A 21,969-nucleotide genomic window follows, 5' to 3' on the forward strand; every position below is an offset into this window, starting at 1 on the left:
TGTTCAATCTACTATACGGTATTAAAGTGCAAACCAACTTTCGAGCTAGATATTGATTGTAAACCGATGTTGCCCTGTTGCAGATTACGAAACAGTTAAAGTAGCAAGCGAAGTAAGCTCCGCATACTATATTTAGCATCATCACTTTCCGTTTTTCTCGTTTCTTAACAGTATAACACTGTATCGCTGTACTACAGTTAGGGTTAACACTGACTGCAGTATTCATTATAATATTATACTCGATATAGTAACTCGTGGCAACAAATTACAAGAACGAATGCCTTTAATGCTGACATCTTGAGAATAAATTTGGTCGAGCTCGATTATTCTCGCTTAAATCGTAGCAAGATCAATAGGGAACTGTAGGCTAAAAATTTCAGGTCATGATATCGTATAGCATCACTATCACATACGATCATGTAGACTGTACTGACAGTTTACAGAAGGCGTGCCGACCTGTCTGAATTGTCCAGTATGGTATTTTCCGTACTGCACTGAGAAGCGTATACTGAACACTGTAAGGTGAGTTCATTTTAAGAGAGTAGACACAACACTGTAACTGAACTTTCTGCCTAGAGGTGAAAGGTAAAGGGGCATCCAAAGCTGCAGCATGGCTCACGAAACAGATCAATGTTTAAAGAACTACAAGTACTATTTTAAATCTGACATTTTGGCTAATAAAGTAGCCTTTATTAGTGGTGGTGGTTCAGGAATTTGCTTTAGAATTACCGAAATATACATGAGGTAACTTGTAGCGTAAATTTGCCGATGGGTACACCACCCGGATAGACAAATATTACAGGCTCAAACCTTGCAACACTGCCACCATACGACCTTGTTAGACGAACACGAGTAGTAGTCGTCATAGTCATTGGCAGTGATTAAACATGTAAAATTATATTTCATCTATTTACGTGGAGCTTAGCGTGCTATATTAGTAGATGTGATCGAAATGCGGATTTCAACGTAACAATGAAAGACTAGAAAACAGTTCAAAACATCTGTGTCAGATTTGGTGACCTGTAAACATACGTAGGCTTACATTTCAGTATCAGTGTCGATATTGGATACTAATTAAGGTAGCGTTGTTGGACGCGATTTTCTTGGATTGCAAACGATCGGCAGAAATCATTAGGCATCAACAAACTGGCTAAATTTTGTAGCTCATTCTCGAAATCAAATTTGCTAAAGTTACAGTTTGTAATACATATGACTGTGCGATTATCTCTTACTGGAGTACAGTTATGTACAGTACTCGCATAAACACTTGATATAGTATGGATTATGGAATTTTCGTATTTATAAAAACGTAAACTGCTCTAATCACGTACAGATTGCTAGAATACGTTGGCTAACTGAATCTACTGCCTAGAAAAGGAGAGCAGTCAGAGCTGCTGTACCTACTGTATAGAGCTAAAGCAGTTCATTATAATAATTTTATTTGTATTTACGCGTATTTTTATGTGATATGTGGAACGTTTATACATTAATTATATTTGTATTTACAAGTTACCTGCAGTAGTACGTTGGTGATTGTTGTAATCAGTCGATCATGTAAATGTTAACTGGGTGGAATTGACTAAGCTATAATATTAATAATTATATATAATCGTAAGGGAATTAGTATTAAGTACGATATAAAAGTTTCTCGAAATAATACTTTTTGTTACATCTACTCGATAAATGTAACCTGTATACAAACGCTGTAAACTACGCGTATAGGCCGTTATACGTACGATGATAGAATGGAAATTACTGTATCCAAATAATATTGAATGAATGATTTTACTATCTATGAACACTACTGACAAAGCAATGCACCTTTAGACTAAAGTCTTGCTTTATATAACTATGTCAGTGGAAATAGAGTACAGATTGCAAACCTTGCTAATAATAATGGAATCTTTGTTATATCTTATTCATTGCAAAACAGGCATGGATGCGATACCGTGATAGCTAGCCGCAATTTTAATCGCGTAAAAGAGGTACAGTGTAGTTACGGCTATAGATTGTATCCATAAGCAACGACACTCATTGTGAACTGTTATTTTTTATAGTAATTTGTACATATTACATTACTTGAGTTTCAGTATTCGAATTAAGATTTGATTTTATTAAATTTAGTAAACCTTTATCAGGTGGATCATAGTTAGTTTTTAACTATAGTCCTTAAATAAATACCGTTCAAGTTATTAACATCTATACTCATGTTAACAAACTACTGACAGGCTGCGGAAAGGCTGGAGAAGGCAACAGGCCGTAGATGTTTACCTGTCCGAATGGATGTACGAAAGGTGAATTCAGCAGTCTCTATTAATTTTCGAACTCAGATGTTATCTTATAAGTAATGATACGGTACTATCGGTCTGTCTATAGACAATAGTTGAATGCTTACCATCTGCAACATACATCGCAACTAACAAGCATATGTAGATTTATTAACAGTACATGTTTATGATTGATACAGCCTCAAGAAATTCAAGATGCGGTTGATCAAGCATTGAGCCACTACAATCGAATCGATATTTTAATTAATGGAGCTGCGGGCAATTTCTTGTGCCCTGCTAGTAGATTATCTTATAATGCATTCAGAACAGGTGACTCAATTGTGGATATTGACCTAGTTGTATACTTATTATTCACTTCTGTTAAAGTACTATGCCAGATTATTGTCAAAGTACGCGTATCGTAAATTAGCCGTAATACTTATAAAGTTATGGATATGGAATTATTTTACTCTAATGATGATACGTTTCTATCTTGAACCCTTTAGTCATCGAAATTGATACGCTAGGAACATTTAATTTGAGCAAAGCTGTTTACGAAAAGTATTTCTCTGTAAGTAATTTTCAACCTTTACCATGTTTTATAGCCCTTAAGTATACCTTACTAAATATAATAATGCTTATGACCACTACAGAAACATGGAGGAAATATAATCAACATATCAGCTACTCTACACTATAATGGCGACGTACTTCAGGTTGCATTTTAAGCCTTACGTATTTAATTGCAAAGTATTTTGCGAATTGTATAGCTGTAAAGAATCCAACAAGATATTGCTTAATAATTCCCCTATAAAACGCTTTTTGAAAGTTTAATATTTTTTCCACGAAATACTAGGTACATGTTGGTGCTGCAAAGGCTGCAATTGGTATGCAAATATAATCACACGTTCTATATTATTAATTTCCAATTTTTACTTACGCGTATATATAATTATCGAACCCATCGTTTTTATTATTAACTGATATTAAATTAAGTTAGATCGGATATGTAAATTTATTTGTTTAAAGTTATGGTGTAAATTCTGATTCGTAATGATACAATGTCTGCAACTAGATGCTATGACAAAACACTTGGCTAGGGAATGGGGTCGTGATGGCGTCCGTGTCAACTGTATTGCTCCTGGCCCAATAGCTGATACCGAAGGAATGAGAAGATTAGGTACGCGTATGATTCTTAACTAAAATGTGTTGAAAATATGTGATATTTGTTAAACTTGATTGTACTTTTCTCAGTTTTACCGCTAGGCCTATGATAATTTAAAACTAACTTTGTGTATTGTATTCCCCGATTTATTCTCTGTAATACATAAATTAGGCGGAGACAAAGAGGAACTAGCTCGGCATGTAAAAGAAGATATTCCTCTTGGTAGGATGGGTTCACGTATAGACATCGGAGATTCGGCGGTTTACTTGGGTTCCGAGGTTTCGTCATACATTACAGGAACAGTACTTATCGTTGATGGAGGAACTTGTATGGTATCCCGCCGAAATATATTTGAGGCGGAACGAATGATGCGAAAACTTGCTAGTAAACTCTAAATCTTTATGTATCATTATAGAATACGTGTATTAGATAAACACGCTGTAGCGCTTGCCTCGATGTGAGCGTAACAGAGCTTATTTTCTCAGTGTAACGGCTCTACCAATTTTTAAAATTTAGCTCGAAAAATAATTACGTATAATTTAATCATCTCTAGATAGTAACATTGAGAGTCGCCCGCGTTGTAGGGGCAAGTAGACTATTACGTATCATGTAAAATTTTCTATATTGCACCACTGCGGAACCAATAGCTTTACAAATAAAATTTGCTATCTACATTGCTACAATTTAATTGGTGATGCCAACTACTGTAAAATTAATATCCCCATTGCAGTCTGCATTCAATTTCTGTGAGGATATTTCGCTAGATTGCCATATACCGTTCTTAACTCTGTAGCATATCACTGACACACGTTCATATCAAATTTACAAGATGTACCACTTGGTAATAGGAAAGTTCTACACTACGTCGAGCATTAATCTTCAGTTGATGAATAGTTATCTACATGCAGTCGAATATTTTCATAAATTGGTTTCAAAGGCACAAGGAACGAGTACACAATCATCATCAAGAACCCAGTCTTTATTATACAGCTTGTTACATATTGATCATACGAGAAGTAAAGTACTACTTCTTCTTCTTGATATCTGTGACGGTTAGACCTGCAAAAACAATATTGAAATGACCCATTAATAGAGAGTATAACAACTTCAAAGTAATCCGATTTATGAACAGTCCTAGATCAGCAAATTACGCTCTCAGGTTTGTAAAAACATCGATACGATCTAAATCGGTCTACTTTTGCTGGTTGGTTTACAGTATAAAAGTTACAATTTTCTAAGATTATCCTGAAGTATATCTATATATATATTTCGTCTAATTATAATGATTTAGAAGAGTACAAAACTATGCAAACTATCCTCTTCTAGTGTATATTGTATAACGTATTATAACTATATTTTCAATTGAACACGAACTATTAAAGAAAGTAAGTAAGATTCTATCTATTAATTGTAATTCCAAAGTTTCGCTATCAACTACAAATCCTTTAACTATAGGTAGTGATTAGAAAATGTCACCATCTTTATAATAATTCAGTGACACGCGCATCTTAACAACGGATAGAATCTAGTGGTACAGGCTTTAAGTAAAATAGGTAAACCTTAAATTCCGATATCCTATATTGTATGCGCATACTGTAATATTACCTGGAGGTAGAGATTGCCTCAATTTATCAGCTTTTTCTCCATCATCAACAACTAGAGTATACAAGTATCTCTGGCATCGAACTTTAAACTTTGTTTTGTCTTTCAATTTGATAATTTTAACAGCTAGAAGACAATTATAGCCCGGAAGGAATTAGTATATGGTGCACGCTATGATTTATAAGCTTCAAAATTACATTAACTTCTCTAACTTAAAAGATAAATGAGGATATATGCAAGGGCATTGTTAAAGTTCATTACATAGTCCAATGAATTTATTAGCAATGTTAAATAAGTGAGTACTATCAGCTAGCATTATATAAGTGTATTAAGTATAATTATTTATTACTTAGTGTTACAGTATTAGGTGAACGCGAATGTCTCTAACTCGTCGCATTCGTTTGAGATTACAAAATTGTCATCCATCACTATTAAGTAGATCTTAACGGTGATTCTATAAATTGTGATGCGAGTTCATGGTAATTTCGCGGATTACAAATATAGTAGCTTGCGAACTCTGTCACTGCAAATCCTATCGACTTTACAGAATAGTTTTACGTTTCCTTTGAGTCGTTCATGCTATCATACTGAAATTAGTGTTGCCATCAACAACCGATTTTAAAAACGAGAACAAGAAGCATAGCGATTACTACATACAATACTGTTTCACTATTCCCCAATAGGGAATGTTTAGCGCTAATTCTATGATATTGCCCAAACGTTATGTAGTGTACGGTAGGTAATCATTACCATGACTTCACTTTTGAGAATGAACAACATAAATACTAAGTGAAGTAAACTACGTACAGTGTACTAAGTTTATAGCATCTATCTTGAGATGTCGAAAAACATTTAAAGATGATGATAATCTACCGTTGAAAATTATGCAATTACTCTAATCAACATATAATACCTCTTGCGTCTTTACGACGAGCGGTTAACAGAAAGTCTTTAATTTCTTTAATTTCCTTAGGCTAGTTTGAAAATAGAAGAAATGTCAATTTTAGGTATAAATTTTTATCAATTTAGTATCTTTGCTACGGTTGAGTGGCCTAACGATCTAATGTTAATGAGAACTATCAGTGATTTAGCTCTGGGAAAGTAACATTCAAGTCCATTGTGATAGTAGTGTCTACTTTGGGAGCGATATAGGATCTACTTGCTATCTCCTTTTGCTCCATTATCTTAGTGCACGCGCACTCCTACTTACCATGATCAAAGTATCCGAAGCAGCAATATAGCGAGACTGAAGCAGGAAAAAAAAAAGTATAATCTGTTAATAACAAGACTACTCTCAAAGCAGAAGCTATTTTTTAAGCAGATGAGCATACGATGGCATTAATATACCAAGGATAAAGTTAGCAATCCGCCATTACCTGCACTACTTCCTCCAGCGGATTCCCTGACAGATCGTTTTTACGTAAAAGAACTGTTGAGGGTATGCGCACGCGCTAATATACTGCATTGCGACACCATGCTGTAGCGAACACTCGTACAGCACAGTACTGTAGACTCTTATGCACTGTACACTGTACACTGTACACTTTGTACTGTAGGACAGTTCGAAATTGAGAAACATGTTGCCCTTCTAACGTTCCAAACATTTCTATTCGTTATAGTCTCAGTATTAATGTACCGATTGACTAAAGTAAATGAATCCTTTTTTCTAAATTTAAGTAATATATTGCGATCTCTATTTGACTATGTGGCAAAGTTGCTCTTGAAAGCAGTTCTACAACGGCATCAAAGCCTTTTTATTCAATTTAATTATTCTATCCTAAGCTATATTTGTTAAATTGGACGATGTAATACTATATACAGTACAGTGTTAGGCAGTAATAGTACAGTTACGATTGCTTTTGTTAGCACTAGCTTAGCATAGAAGTAACCTATTTTCATGAATCATTCGCGCCTATAAATAATTTCCTCCAGCTGTGCTCCTAACATTATAATAGCTATCTTCTTTCGCCTATCTTGTTCGTTAGTTCTGGTAGTTACATGGTAAGCTTGCACGCTTTATCTATTCTATACTACTGTAGTTATTCGACTAGTCACGTCGTTACTCGCACGATAATCTTACACGATTATTCTCTTACACTTACTTAATTCAGGTTACTCTTCCGTTAGCTATTCTATTGTACTTTATTGCGACTAATGGCGAACTCTCAATCTTCCGAAACATCACACTACCAGCTCAATTTTGTATTTTCACGTTGAGGAAAATACGATGTAAACATGAACTACTGTCATTGGAGTAGTCCCTGACGATGTACTATAGTAATTATACCATGCATACTGTCAGGCCAATGGACTGTGTTAGTGCTCGGCCTTATGAGGTAAAGGGTTTCTGTATTCAAAAGAAGGCATCGGTAGTGCCAACTCCATATATATGGGCACTTACAGAATTTGTGACAGTAATCGGCTAGTCTAGCAACCATACTCAAAGTGAGGGGCCGACAATTTTACTGGTTATCTCATCAGAAGCCAATGTCAGAAACGATACATTATGTTGTCCATGATTGCTGTCCAAATGAGTTGCTAGTTGCTACTGTATTTTTGATTTATTTCGTGCAGTGTTATATACGGTTGTAGTGGTTGCGCCTTGTAGAATGACTACAAAATAATCAACTGCCAACATTATTTTGCTCTGAACGACCACTTACGTGCCTTTCCCTTGCGGAAAATAGAGCATATTCTGTACGATAGCCTACGTAGTTAGACGGTGTCACGTTGAAATTATGCACGTAGCATAAATAGGTAAATCACAAACGTTGATGTCCAAATGAGTTGCTAGTGGCTACTGTATTTTGATTTATTTCGCGCAGTGTTATATACAGTTGCAGTGGTTGCGCCTTGTAAAATGACAACGAAATAATCATTTCCCAACTTTATTTTGCACTCAACGGCCACTTACGTGCCTTTCTCTTGCGGAAAATAGAACGTATTCTGCACGCTAGCCTACGCAGTAAGGCTGTGTAACGTTGAAATTATGCACGTAGTATAAATAGGTAAATCACAAACGTTGATGAAACCTATACTACATCGTACCCGAGCGAGTATTAGAAGCAAGAGCTAATGTAAATATGGACTAAATAGGTAAATCTCAAACGTTTATACTACTGTATACTGCAAAGGTTTCCCAGACAAACGTTTCTGAAATCGATACTATATCGTACCCCATCGAGTATTAGAAACAAGAGCTTATATCAATCTCGACTAATAGACATTGCTACAAGTTGTTCAACGCCTATATAAACGTTTATGGGAGCTTGCATATCATTAACTGAACGTTTGCAGTAGGGTTTAGCACTTAATTAGCAGTGGTTGCTAAGCTGAACTTTCAATCAGAAGGTGTGTCCTTCCTAAGGAACTCCATAGAAGGAAGTCACAAAGTCACGATCCTACGTCATCACTGTCCTCCACTTAACATTACTGTATATTATAGAATGCCATCATGACTCCTATACTGCGCTGTAAAGTAGAATAGCAGCGTGATCAAGAGTATCCTAGCTCTACAAAATCTAGGCATCCATTGCCTCTTCAGTTGTCGTTATTATACAGTAAAAACGTATACGAATTTTGAGTTCTAAAGTAAAACGTTTGAATAAAAGTGCAGATCAAATCGACCGTTTATCCAAGATATACTTGTGCTGTGCCTTTCTATTGCAGTAGCACTCATTCTATACAATTGATACGTCCGTGATCGAGTATCTTAAAGAAAGTTAAACTATTGCAATTGCTTTGCCTGGATCTTCTGGTAAGAGTATAGCCATGTAGACTATGTATTAGCTATATCAATGTTAAGATATTGGATAGTACCTGATGGCGTAAGATGACGGCCATTTCAACGACGCTGTAATCTGAGCGAAGGAATGATTCATAAGTGTATACGATAATTACCGTAATTAATTCATGATAGAACAGAAAATTTACCGCCGTACAATCATCGTCAATATAGGTTAAGCCAATTCTACTCTTGCCTTGTCTACATTAGAAAATATCGCAGTTTTGAATGCTATAACACATTTAGATTGCATTCAAAATGAAGATAGATGTAGAATGAAATTTGTATGCACTTTTGAAATGAATCTTTCTAGCCGTACAGTGCTATTCTCTGGAGATTTACTTTTGATTCTAAACGTATAGTATCATATACGTCCTGTTGAAATCCAGTTTATTAAGCTTTTACCGTGATGATTTGGCTACTGGTAGCTAAGAGTAACAGACTTATTACACTTTCTCAGCAGCGAAAACAAGTTCAACTACGATAAGATATTGATAGTGAATGAATTCCTTGACGTCCTATAGCATGAGGAACATGACCAATTTGATCGATAGAATGCAATGCATAGTGTTTCGATCATTTTAATATCCAATATGTCTTGATAGCAAAATAAGCTCTACTAGTGATCCTGGAATTCCCTGTTATATGTCGTTACTTGAACGTGATATCCAAATAATTCCTTTTTAATGAGATATACTGTAAATGAAATTAGGAAAAGAAAGTTTGGTTAATCAAGTCATCATCTATCTATGGTATCATAATAGATAAGGAATCCTGTTTTCGAATACTTTTAGCGGGTAAAAAGAGACAATGTAGTCAAGACGGAAGAAGAGAAAAATTACTGTAGCTAGAATCAACATGTTCATCATTAGCTATTGCTTTACAACTGCGTAGCATAGAGTTGTCAATAGCGTATCGCATTAATAGCTAGGATAATGTAGTATCATTTGCGGTTTCAAATAGTATGATATTTCTGTTATTGCTGTTATTGAACTAGAAGTTATCTAGTGCTTAAAAAAAGTCCTTTCGCCCATACTTTATAATATAATGTAGAAGCATCAATAAACGTCAAGAAATCATTGCACGGTATTCCTTACATCATGCATAGTTACTCAGTTATTTATTAATGGTAAGCATGTCGCAGTAGCCAACAGGTGATACTGGACTGGAAAAGGAGTATGCTGCAATAGACCCGGCTGTTGAAGTACATTAGCAAGGATAAATAAAGACCGATTAGATAAACAATATCTTGTTCCCAATGAGGACAGTTTTTAGAACTTCTGCTGTTATGTTGACGTATACCGTACCATCACGAGCTAAACTCTCTATCTCGCAAATTGTCGGCTCATTACTGTTAGCAGCAATCGAGCACTTTTACGATATTATCTTAATTAAACTTGAATTAGACGATCAAAATGGGAAGTTCCTTTTATATAGTGAGCCATCAATATTGCTAAAATCAGCTGAAATCACGTTGAAAAATGCTACAATATATCCATTAGCAAGATATCAACGAAAAACAAAGTTGAGATTTATTACCGGTTTGTAAAAATTATATTTGACCTTCCAGTAATTTTTACCGATAGTCTGCTAACTCGGACTATTGTGGTGGATCTTGAGGTTGACTAGTGATACTTTTCATAAACTGCAGCTTTCATTTTGCTACTAGTTCATTGACTTTATTGAAGGTTATACTGTACATAAATTAGCAGAGTAACTGAATGATCGTAAGAAGTAATGCCGAAGAGGTCTTAAAACTTTCCCTTTTATAAGATTCTAGCTGTAATAGTAATGGATCGTTTTGTAACTTAGCAGTGTCGTACTATACAGATATTGAAGTTTACTAAATTCCTAGATACGACACAGACAAGGATTTTGATAACAAAACATGTTGATAATTTGTAATCTTTGATTATTATAACTTATAACTTAGCTACTATAATTATAATTATTTGACATGACATTACGCTGCGGTTCGGACTTAGTGTATTAGTGTAACGATACACTTGTTTTAATGATTATTCGCGACTACTATAGATAATGTTAGGTGATATTTCTCTGTAGGATGATTAGATATACATATGCTACATGGGCACGTATATGGTTAATAAATGCATTGTACATCAATCCCACGTACGCATATTTCCATCACACGTATTTAATTACTATGCTATCCAACCTAAGAATGTTGCCTCTCAAGTTAACGAAATAAACCACAAATTATTTCGCGACGTAACAGAACGGTCAAATCTAAATACATTACGTACGCAAAACAACATCGAACAAACCAAAGATAGAAGAAAGCATAGAGTTCCTAAACATACGCACAACATTATACTTCCTATTACAACAGACGAAATGCCTATAGAATAGAGAATACTCGTATCGAGACTTGATTATAGAATATAATGTCAAATTCTAGAATCACTACCCAACAATTGTGTGGCCGAACAGAATTTGCAAACATTATTTAGCTTCATCAAATACTAAAGTCACGGTAAAATAATCTTATACAGTTATACATCACAATTTACACTTTGTATGTCATTTTACTCTTGAGGGATTACCATCCATATACATCAAAGTTGCTGCAATGATAACTAGAACGATAAATGCTTTTAATCGTTGCACTACTAATAATGCGATCAATCATTCAAACGTAAGAAAATTGGTCTGGACTAAGGAAATGTTTTAAGTATTAAGTACAAATACACCCATCCTCGTCCTTTGAATACCACATTTCATGGTACCATTTATATATTAAATACTTGTTATTTGTACGTAATATTAGAAATTGCCGCATAGGACCTGTCTTATACACCTATTTAAAGCCTTAATTAATAATGAATGCAAGTTATTACGTAGCTATTCTACAGTATTTATTAATATTTGTCAATGGCTGTTACTGTGATTTGTAGCAAGCTTTAGCTAATCATTTTTTATTATTAATGATGGAGCTTATTAATAAATGTTCATAAATCTGATAACTGTTAATTCTATCTTACATATAGAGTATACGGAATTTGCTGATGGATGAGAATTGTCCTCATGTAGTCATTATTGGATCTGGTTTAGCTGGCTTAGCTGCCGCAGAGTTATTATCTACTTGTAAGGAGAAAGTTAGGGTAACCATTCTGGAAGCCAATAATCGAGTTGGTGGTAGAATCTTTACCAGAAGATTGCAAGATAACAGTCCCATTGAACTAGGAGCTCAATGGTTTCATGGCAAAGTTGGTAATCCATTATATGATATTGCTGCTAAAAGCGATATTGCGACTCGAAAATCATCATATAACGATCGCTTTTATACCGAGAACGAAACTATCGCTGAGCAATCTGTTGGTGATTCGGCAAATGATTATTTTTCATCTATATTGGAGAGGATCTATGATCGTCAATTAGATGATGTTCCAGAACATATTCAGAATGTCGGTCAATTCTTGGATGTTGAGTTAAAAAAGTACTTGGATGATATCCAAGACAACTTTGCGAGAGCAGTCAGTGCTAAAGTATTTCGTTATCGAGATAGGGAAGAAAGTCATACATCCGGTTGCAGCACCCTTCACGATGTTCATCTTCGAGACTTTGGCGAATACCTTGAGTTGGAAGGAGGCGATCTGGCGGTGATAGGTGGGTATGACAAAGTATTGCAGACTATTATTGATCGTATTCCCAAAGAAGTAATTCGACTTAATCAAATGGTTGTAAAGATCAAGAGTAGTGATAATAATGAACTAAATGGTAACGATCATACTACGGAAGCGCCTGTCGTAGTCGAATGTTCCGACGGTAATGTATACAAGGCGGATATAGTAATTTGCACTGTATCACTTGGTATATTAAAAAATCAGGCCAAAGTTTTATTTCAACCTAACCTACCGGCTAAAAAATTAGACGTAATTGATAGGCTAGCCTTTGGTGTGGTAAATAAAGTAATTTTCTACTACGAGAAGCCGTTCTGGCCCAAAAATCAATTCCGTAGATTGGTATTTCTTTGGAATGATGAAATCGATGACAAAAATTGTGGTTGTAAGTTGCCGCTTGAAGATGATGAATTATGGCTAAAACATGTAAGTAGTGCACATATCATATTGCCATGTCCAAATGCTTTGCTATTTTGGTTTGTTGGTGAGGACGCTATTCGTGTAGAAAAATTGAGTGAAAAGCAATTATCCAGTTACTTGACTCGCGTTCTAAAGAAATTCATAGTGGACAAAACCATTCAAGAACCTGATATCGTTATAAGAACAAAATGGCACGAAGATCCTTATGTTCGTGGTTCTTACTCCTACGTAAATACGAACGCTTGTGGGAAAGATATTGACGTGTTAGCTGAGCCTATATTAGATTATCAAGGTCGACCTTTAATATTATTTGCCGGCGAAGCAACAGATAGAAGCTATTATTCAACTGCTCATGGTGCATACCTTAGCGGCCAGAGAGAAGCAAACAGAATTTTGGATACTTTGCAATTAGAAAAGAAAATTCAATCTTAAAAGTCTTCACTTGAAATGTACCTTGTTCAATACTAACATGTTCGAAATGTTATCTGTAAATCATAAATTTATCTATAGGCTTTTTATACGATATTACTGTAGTCTTTTATTTTTGAAATGTTTTGTCTTAAAATTATTAATCATACACAATCTCTGATCAATTACGATGCAAAATATTTTTTCATTAAGATATTATCAAACTAGAATATTATTACTTAAATTAAATATCATATGCAAGACTTCTATACTCGTGCATAACGCATTTCTTAAATAAATGCTGCCATTTAGTATTTGTACCACTAGGAGAATTTTATTGGGACAATAACACATCCATGACCATGCTTACTACCGTAGTGATTTCCTGATTTGGTAAAGACTTTACATGTGGACTTTGTACAAATAATAAATCTGCATGAGTAGGATCAATTTATGGATAGTTATATGTTGAAAATATTTACCACCAGCCACGAACTCCAATGAGCAGATATCTGAGTACAGAGCTTCTTTAATCTACCTTGTGTGCAGCACATTTACAAAAATTCTGTCCTGGCTTTCTAACCAATAAATTTGAACAAATTTCATTTTGCTCATTTCTAATCATTTCATGCTACTAACTTAATGAATCATCCATTCGGTGTAAAATTATTATAGTTCAATGAAGCAGATTCTCTAAATTTTAATACTTATTACAGCCTATACCTAATTAGTGGTTTTATGTTCACGTGATGAGTACAACATTTTCATTTACTACATTCTTCCAAGGAACTACTTTGATTTTAAATTTTGGACTTGAAGCATTGGCAAACAGATACACTTATCGTTATTCATCTAGCTATTCTACAACTATTAAGTTCTAGACTAATTAACGATAATATTGGTAAAGTGTTCGCTAATACATTATCCGAACATTATTTGTTCGTCCTTACGTTAGGGAATTGAGCAGTATAAACTCTTACTCTGAAGCATGTTTCCTCCATTACATTATTTGGTGCTCTTATCTTTGCCCACAAATTGAAATCACTTAAAGTATATGAGCTAAAATATGGTCCTACGTTTCTGCTTGATTTCCATCTGTAATACAATTTGCTGTTATTGTAAATTAAATCTAAGCTGAGAAAAGTTGAAAACTAACCTCAGTAAGAGTGTTTAATTATATAATTTGCTGTCTAAACTGCACTTACGCATCATCTATCATATCTCATTCTCATCTTGCTACTAGACTAATAGATTATTTAAAACGTATATGAAATATCCATTCCTATGATCATCAGTAACCCATATTTCGTTTATAACAGGTTATTTATTAAACATTTTTACAAGATCCGACTTTTTATATAGGATTAAATTAAGTTGAAATGATGATCAGCTAATTCTTATATTGAAAAATTACTTGCTCTACAAGGATAATATAAGAATTGCACATCAATAATATGATTAATGAGGATCTATGACAATTAATCCCTATAGCTGCTATTTATAAGCTATTCTACGTAAGTATAACAGTATAATAATTATAAGTTTTAATTCGTCAAAGTTACTAAACCTTAACATGGTCTACAATAGGATGCTATTTCAGTGAACTATAAATTAAATTACAGTATCATGTAACTTTAACTAATGGTCTGAATTATGGAATATTGGTGATAATTTCCTTTGCAAATGAACATAGATTGTTCATCATTTCCCTTCATAAATAAATAATCTATTTGAGCACTTTGAAGGACCTGCAGCAATCGAGACGTCATGATATCGTAAATTAATACCTGACAGCTTTTGCTATCAACGACTGTCAAATAATTCTTCGGCCAAATATAACAGCCACTTAGTAGTAGCAACTGTTGGTTATAGCCTTCTAAAGTATTCTTGAATCCACGTAGTAACAACTTCTTTCTTCTTATATCGATCATCTAGTAGAAACGTTTTTAGTAATTTAATATCGATTCGTCAAATTTAGTACAAAGTCGTAATATTTTACCCTAATATCCACTCCTTTTTCAATTACAACACACTCCTTCCATTTATCGTCGCATCCTTCCTGGAAAGTTATTAAAAATTCAAGTACTTATTGCTTTTAAGAAAAGGATACTACAATATCATTTAAATATGACTACGTACCAACTTTTCAGCGAGCTCATCTCCGAATATCTTGATGAAGGTGCTTGCATCCCATTTGCAAAATAAAACGTGACAATCATCACTCAATTCGTCTGTAGGTAGCACAATCTTGCATATAGATTCTTTAGTCCAGATATTGATACCGTCAGAAGATAATTTGAATAGTTTGAACTTAATCAAATTATCTTGAATCTTATACCACTGAAATTGAAGTTTTTGACGATCAAAGAGAAAGAAATTTGTTGAATAATCAGATTGTACAACAGTATCAAGAGTTTGCTAATTTATTTATGAAGAAATTAATTTATCATTTTAAAAAGTATACATGACAACAAATACAAAAAAATTACCTGAATTACATGCTTAAAACTACTTATACGCTGGTACATAACTAGGTTATGAATATTACTAAATAAAATTTTCATATCTTCATAATATGTCGGTTCTTCGAAACAGTATGGCATTTCGTCTTGATCGACACATTTTAGAATGATGACGGCAAATTGATTGATGTGATCGTCTTGGTCCTTTAAAATTAGGCAAAGTTTATCTTAAATTTGATAAATATCCACGTACGTAAATATATATACAGCACAATAGACCTCTTAAACCTTCATCAATTTATAGAAATTACACGAAATATAATTTTTCAAAAGGATTCTGTTACAATTTGGAGAGAGTAAAACTCAACATTCCATTCTATCTACTGCATCTATCAGGTTATTAATGGCATTATTACCGTGATGGTTAAAATAAATATTAACTTATGGTCAGACTTTCGGTATCTTGCTGATTCAATTCTCGTATTAGCTGCAGTTCCTTTATGACTTAAAATTTGTTGCATTTTTCTTACTACATCTGGCATCCCTTTTAAATGACACAACTAGTGAAAACGATTTAAGAATAGTTATAACGTGAATTATCAAATCATACTTTAATTATGAACACCTCATTATTTTGTAATGATCAGGCATAATTTAGGGATCAGTAGCTTAAATAATCATGCTGTGTACTTACGAAGAATAATTCAAATTATTATTGCTTTGAATAAAATTTAAGCATTCGCCAACTGTTAATATCTTATTATTAATCTGTCTTTACCAGTATATAATACATACTCATGTAAGAGTATTATTAGAAACTAGAAATAAATTTCACGTGAAGTATATTAAGTCTATATTTTGATAATTTTAACAAATTTTAAACTGAAGATGGCACAGTCGTTAGAAGCACCAATATCTGACATAGCTTGAATACAATTTATGCTAAGCTTATTTTAGTTAACCTGAATAATTGCGAAATGATGATGTAACTCAGCCAAATTGGGCAAACAATCTAATTGATTGCATGCATGCCACTGAATGACCACGATAAGCTGCAGATCATCAAACATATAGCACTTATATGACCATTTTGCATGGTATGGCTGCTCTAAGTAGCTACAAGATATGAGTTCCAAGTTTTTTCCCTGATAAATCTATGGATAAAGAGAGCTTAGTCAAAAAAGAGAAATTTAAGCATAGAATGACAGTAGAGAATGAAATCTACAAACTACATAATTAATCATCTATCTCATGCTCATAAAATTGCAACTGATCTAAAATTGGCTTGATGCTATACCTCTAATTTCAATTTCTTGTTCTTCTTGTCTCCATATAATTTTGTGACATGCGGAACATCAAAAATATAGCAACAGCTAGAATCAAGTAATTCAATATTGGAACTATTTTTCATAGCCAGTCTATCGCCAACGATCACTTTGTTTTGTGGAACTATCCAGTTCAATTTTTTGTCTAATACAGTACGATATCATACACCTTTATTCAGTTTTGAAATTCATCATAGCTTGCTCAATTAATAAAATTAAAATAAAGTAACTTGTACGTATAATAGATTACCTTCTAAGTCATAACGAAACAGAGATTGAGTTTTAGTTTGATTAACGATAAAAAAATGATGACTTTGAGGCATAGACATGAGATGATGCACTTCCTGTACAAAATTAATAGTTGTAAAGGAACTACAACACCTCGAAGCGATATCAAGTTTCTAACATTTGAAAAGCAAAAAAGGATCAGCATATCTGTACAACATGAAACCTACTTCACGTTCTTCCAGAAGGATTAATAAAGTAACTTCATGAAATATACTAGCAATGCTGTCAAAAGGAAGCTATAGGCTTACTAGAATGTCGATATTATGTCCCTTATGTATAGCTAAATATTGGTAATCATCTGTTATGATCATATCATCAATTGCTTTTGCTGTACAATAAATTGGTTGAAACACATCTTCAAATTGCTCTGTCATGTCGATGATTATAGTATCTCCGTTTTGTCCTTCGATGTCTAAAAATCCAATGACGTCGCTATAAGCCATTAATAAGACTGGAATTTCACCGTTAATATATTCCACATGATAGAGGTAAGAACTAGAATCAACATATCGAGTACATCTGTATTTGTTGTCATCGAAGCGTTGAATTAATGCAGGAACATCCCAAAGCCGATGGCAATGCCAGTTTTCCAGTTGCCAAACCTGTTAAGAAAATGATCATGATAATTTTTACACCCTTAAACTAGGCAATTTTTATTATGTATACTTTTTTACAGAGTTAGATTACTTCTATACGACATTCAGGCAGCCTTGAATTTAATTTCATCCAACTTAAAAGACGATTAATCCAGTTACCGTCCTCATTTTTATTAAACTTTAATCGATCATAATTTCGCTGACAGACAAGAATATTGTCGCTGCTTCCGAAAAATTTACAATATTCAATCTCGTCTTCACATGACATTGATTTATTGGTAGATTGAATTTCGTTTTCGGTAATTTTCCAGATCTATAAAATTAGAAAGTGATAAAAATTAGAATCTAGTATAAAGAAATGAAACTCTATTAATTAATGCTCTTGTTTAATTTTAGCCTAAAGATACAGTAACCTAGAATAAATACGAAACTGCTTTTGAAGTTCTTTATAAGTATTTGACCTACATATTCTAGGAATATTCCCGTAGGTGATATACTGACCTTAAACTATCGATTTTATACATAGTACTTAAGGTACTAATTTAAAGATTTAGCTAAATATTTGTAGGTAGGTATTTGTTATTAAAATTATAGCATGCTGGAATGTAAAACAACTTTGAATTAAATTCTAGCTATGAAAATAACTGAGACTCTATTAGTCTAGTTCAATTCTAGCATAAAGATGCTTAACCTAGACTAAATATAAGGTGCTTCTGTGGCTTTTAAAAGTATTTGACTTTGCTGTATATGTACTAGAAATATTTTAGTAGAAATATGTAGACCATAAATTATTGATATTACAGATAGTACTTATGGTACTTAATGAAAAATATAACTATATGCAATTATTAAAGATATCTCTTAGTAAAGTATCAGAGTTCTGTAATAAAAATGTAGGCGTTCGTGGTATATTAGCACTCACATCAGCCTCCTTCCTTCTGTTAGAAATTGTTAGCAGAAATGGGCGATTGGTAATATCAGATGAGAATTCCAGATTGGAGAAATTTGTTTTAGAGAGTTTACGGCTTTTACTGTTAACAAATCGAAGTTTTTCTTCCATAATTAGGTTATATACTATCCATTCAATGGCTGGTTTAGCCTTATAAAAATCGAAATAACGTTGTTACTAAAAATATAATTTATCCAGGAAGCTATTAATCTATCCTATTTCGTTTTTCACTATTAGTAAGTATTAAAGGTTTTATTTTCTTTGCTATTTAGATCACATATATTTGCTGTACAGAATAAATTTCCTTAAATTAATATACGAGTACTAGAAATATACTTATTCAGTCCATAAACTTTATAAAATATTTGCTTACATTTCACTGCGTAAAGCCTTATAATAAGAATACCACATCTATAATCATTTATGAAGAACTTTAGAGAATTTACTACTTACTTTTTTACCGCCCTTGATCTCTTCAAAGGAGAAGGCTAGAAATTTCCCATCAGAGGAAATCTTAATATCAGTAACTTGGGTATGTTGATTTTCGATCTTACAGTTAATAACTTTTCTGGATGACTCATAATTCTTAACCTGTGGTACAGCACGCTTATAGTATTAATTCAAAATAGTTTTTGTCTGGCAACGACATCTAAGAAGTGTTTTTATACCGTCGCTAACAGTTTGTTATTTTCGAACAAAAACTTGCCTATACGTTGAAATTACGCTGAAAAACTTACATGGACCCTCTGATTCGGTATATCTTCTTTATTACAACCAAATGCTAGTAGTAGATGTTCGCTACGTGAACTAGAACAACTTGGTAATAAGCTTCCAGAATGGCTTACCATGGTTCTTGACTCAATCCACGTTGGAATATTGGCACTTTGATGGCTAAAATAGTAAATAATAAAATACAGAGTATTCGTTCATTCAGAAGAGGAATAACAGCTTAGAGATTGATTGCAGTTAAAACAGAAATTTCAAAGCACAGTACTTTTACCTTGATATTTTCCAGTACGGGCCAAGACCACATTTGGTATTTTTTTCAGCAATCACTAGTGCTCTTTGCATAATCCAGCTATTTGGTTTAGCGCTAATTAATAGGAACTGCACGAAATCCATTTTATCAATATCCAAAAAAGATTCGTTTCGTAAATACAAATCCAGCAGGTGTTTCATTTTATCGCATCTCTATAGAAAAGTTATAAAGAGATTACAACTGCATCTAGGCTAACGTTCAAAAATTTAGAGGAAATATGAATTAGAGCATGCACCATTTAATTGCTTTCCATCTTCCGCGATTATGTTAGATCTGAAGTAGACTAACTTGAAGAGACTACTAATACACATCTACAGGGAACTACCCTTTTGAGTTTACCTAAGTTAAAACTTATACCAATACTTTAGGCTAAATTAGGATAAATTTCTCAATAAAGTAGTATTACTATTCATTTCAGAGCTACAATATTTATGCTTTTCATTATTAGTAATTACACTAGATTAGTTCCTAAATGTGCAACCAAGCTAACTTGAAGAGACTGCCAATATATGCCCACGGAAATACCATTCCGAGTCTACGCTAGTTAAAAGTTATACCAATAATTTCAGCTATATTGGGTTAAATTCCTCGATAAAGTAGCATTACTACCGTATATATTTATACTAATGGAATTTTGCTTTAAGATAAAATATAGTAAACCGAATTACTTTAAAAACCTCGATAACATTAACTTTATTACCTCCTCAAGCTTCTCGTTGTTTACTTTCTTCGATTCCAGATATCCAATATATTCTTGCAAATCGATTCTTAGATCATGCAAATTTTTTATCTGCCTTAGTTTCGCAGTTATCCAATTAAAATCCAATAAGATCGTTTCTATAGATTGATAGTCTTCAGCTTGAATAGCATGTTTGATAAAATTTTTATAAAAGTATATGTTGCATTGGCTAGTGTCTGGATATTTTGTATTATAAAGCCTCATATAATATCGAATCAATAGCTGATTTAATGCCTTTCGTTTTGACCACGGCAAGTCTTGAAAATAAGTCATAGCATTTTCTTTTATAGTAAAGCAGATCCTTTCAATGCTGAAATTCAGTATTCAGAACGCAAATAATAAATATGAAGATTATACTGCTTGCTTGTTACACAAATAGTAGCCAATTCAATTTCATGAACTAGAAATATTGCCTAAGTTTGAGTAATTTTCAATTTATGAAGACCATATATGCTATTCTACTTTCTTGCCAATTTAAATTAAATCCAAAGATTTTTACTCGCTGTTAATTTATTGACGTTTCAATTCAAATTCTTTACAGCCTATTTCAAGGCTGTAATCGTTTCTTCATTTTAGTTAAGTACCAATTTTTTCTTTAAAAAATCTGCAATTATTTGCTATTATATTGACAAATATTGGTATCGTTCCTCAACATTAAATGATCGACATAAGTATTTTTAATGTGTTTCTTTTATCAAAGTAATTTTGATTATTTATGATTTTAATTGCGAAATAAGAGTGGTAAAGATAATTATTAAAGCTTCTGAAAGAGAAGTATTATCAAAAGCTACTTTTACTTTTATCGGCTAATACAATAACCGCTATTTTTACAAGTAAAACTAAAAAAGTGGTTAATAAAGGGCAAATATTCGCAATTACAAGTCGGCCACAAATCTTAGGCACCAAATTTATCTAAGTATAGATCCATTACAACGTAAATGCTTAACCCATTTTCAGCTAAAGCAATTAATCAATCATCTTAAAAGCTCTTGACCCACAATGCATATTGGCGATAATTATTTATGCCCCTAATTTGATTTTTTATCTATTGCCATTTCGCAAAACTTAGAATCCGTGATATGAAAAGATGTTTTTATGCCCATACTCCATCTAAATACCTTACTTACGGTACAAAGTACTGCAATTTTTATCTACAAATTAGGGTTTTAAAGACATTACGTTTCAATTTATCTATCTATTTTGATGAGTTACTATTTGGCATATTTATTCCTCATGTCTTCACGATTCAGCGAACCATAAAAAGTAAAAATGGTCATGTTG

General features: G+C 33.2%; 4 protein-coding genes across 4 annotated transcripts; 2 read left to right on the plus strand and 2 right to left on the minus strand.

Moving 5' to 3' along the window:
* Positions 1-610: 610 nt before the first annotated feature.
* Positions 611-3,827, plus strand: TRIADDRAFT_31628 (uncharacterized protein; the record flags this gene model as incomplete). The annotated part of the gene is made up of 9 exons (XM_002116820.1): positions 611-744; positions 1,934-1,985; positions 2,229-2,294; positions 2,468-2,597; positions 2,774-2,838; positions 2,921-2,983; positions 3,124-3,154; positions 3,343-3,447; positions 3,604-3,827. The coding sequence occupies 9 exons, from the start codon at positions 611-613 to the stop codon at positions 3,825-3,827; spliced, it is 870 nt and encodes a 289-aa protein (XP_002116856.1).
* A 572-nt stretch (positions 3,828-4,399) lies between these two features.
* TRIADDRAFT_63143 (expressed hypothetical protein) lies at positions 4,400-6,461 on the minus strand. The gene is made up of 5 exons (XM_002116865.1): positions 6,411-6,461; positions 6,245-6,280; positions 5,948-6,008; positions 5,038-5,160; positions 4,400-4,491 (listed from the first exon to the last, which is right to left on the minus strand). Exons 2-5 carry the CDS (start codon positions 6,245-6,247, stop codon positions 4,457-4,459), a joined length of 222 nt encoding a protein of 73 aa, XP_002116901.1. The 5' UTR covers positions 6,248-6,280; positions 6,411-6,461; the 3' UTR covers positions 4,400-4,456.
* A 5,386-nt stretch (positions 6,462-11,847) lies between these two features.
* Positions 11,848-13,314, plus strand: TRIADDRAFT_31591 (uncharacterized protein; the record flags this gene model as incomplete). Its single annotated transcript, XM_002116821.1, has 2 exons — positions 11,848-12,559; positions 12,593-13,314. The coding sequence occupies 2 exons, from the start codon at positions 11,848-11,850 to the stop codon at positions 13,312-13,314; spliced, it is 1,434 nt and encodes a 477-aa protein (XP_002116857.1).
* Positions 13,315-14,924: 1,610 nt separating this feature from the next.
* Positions 14,925-20,961, minus strand: TRIADDRAFT_60918 (uncharacterized protein; the record flags this gene model as incomplete). The annotated part of the gene is made up of 16 exons (XM_002116866.1): positions 14,925-15,038; positions 15,078-15,221; positions 15,290-15,349; positions 15,430-15,708; positions 15,780-15,956; positions 16,169-16,312; positions 16,715-16,906; positions 17,050-17,222; positions 17,328-17,421; positions 17,614-17,967; positions 18,053-18,274; positions 18,884-19,060; positions 19,364-19,501; positions 19,648-19,801; positions 19,911-20,101; positions 20,650-20,961. The coding sequence occupies 16 exons, from the start codon at positions 20,959-20,961 to the stop codon at positions 14,925-14,927; spliced, it is 2,925 nt and encodes a 974-aa protein (XP_002116902.1).
* Positions 20,962-21,969: the final 1,008 nt, after the last annotated feature.

Source organism: Trichoplax adhaerens, genomic scaffold, assembly GCF_000150275.1.
Source record: "Trichoplax adhaerens TRIADscaffold_18 genomic scaffold, whole genome shotgun sequence".
NCBI lineage: Eukaryota > Metazoa > Placozoa > Uniplacotomia > Trichoplacea > Trichoplacidae > Trichoplax > Trichoplax adhaerens.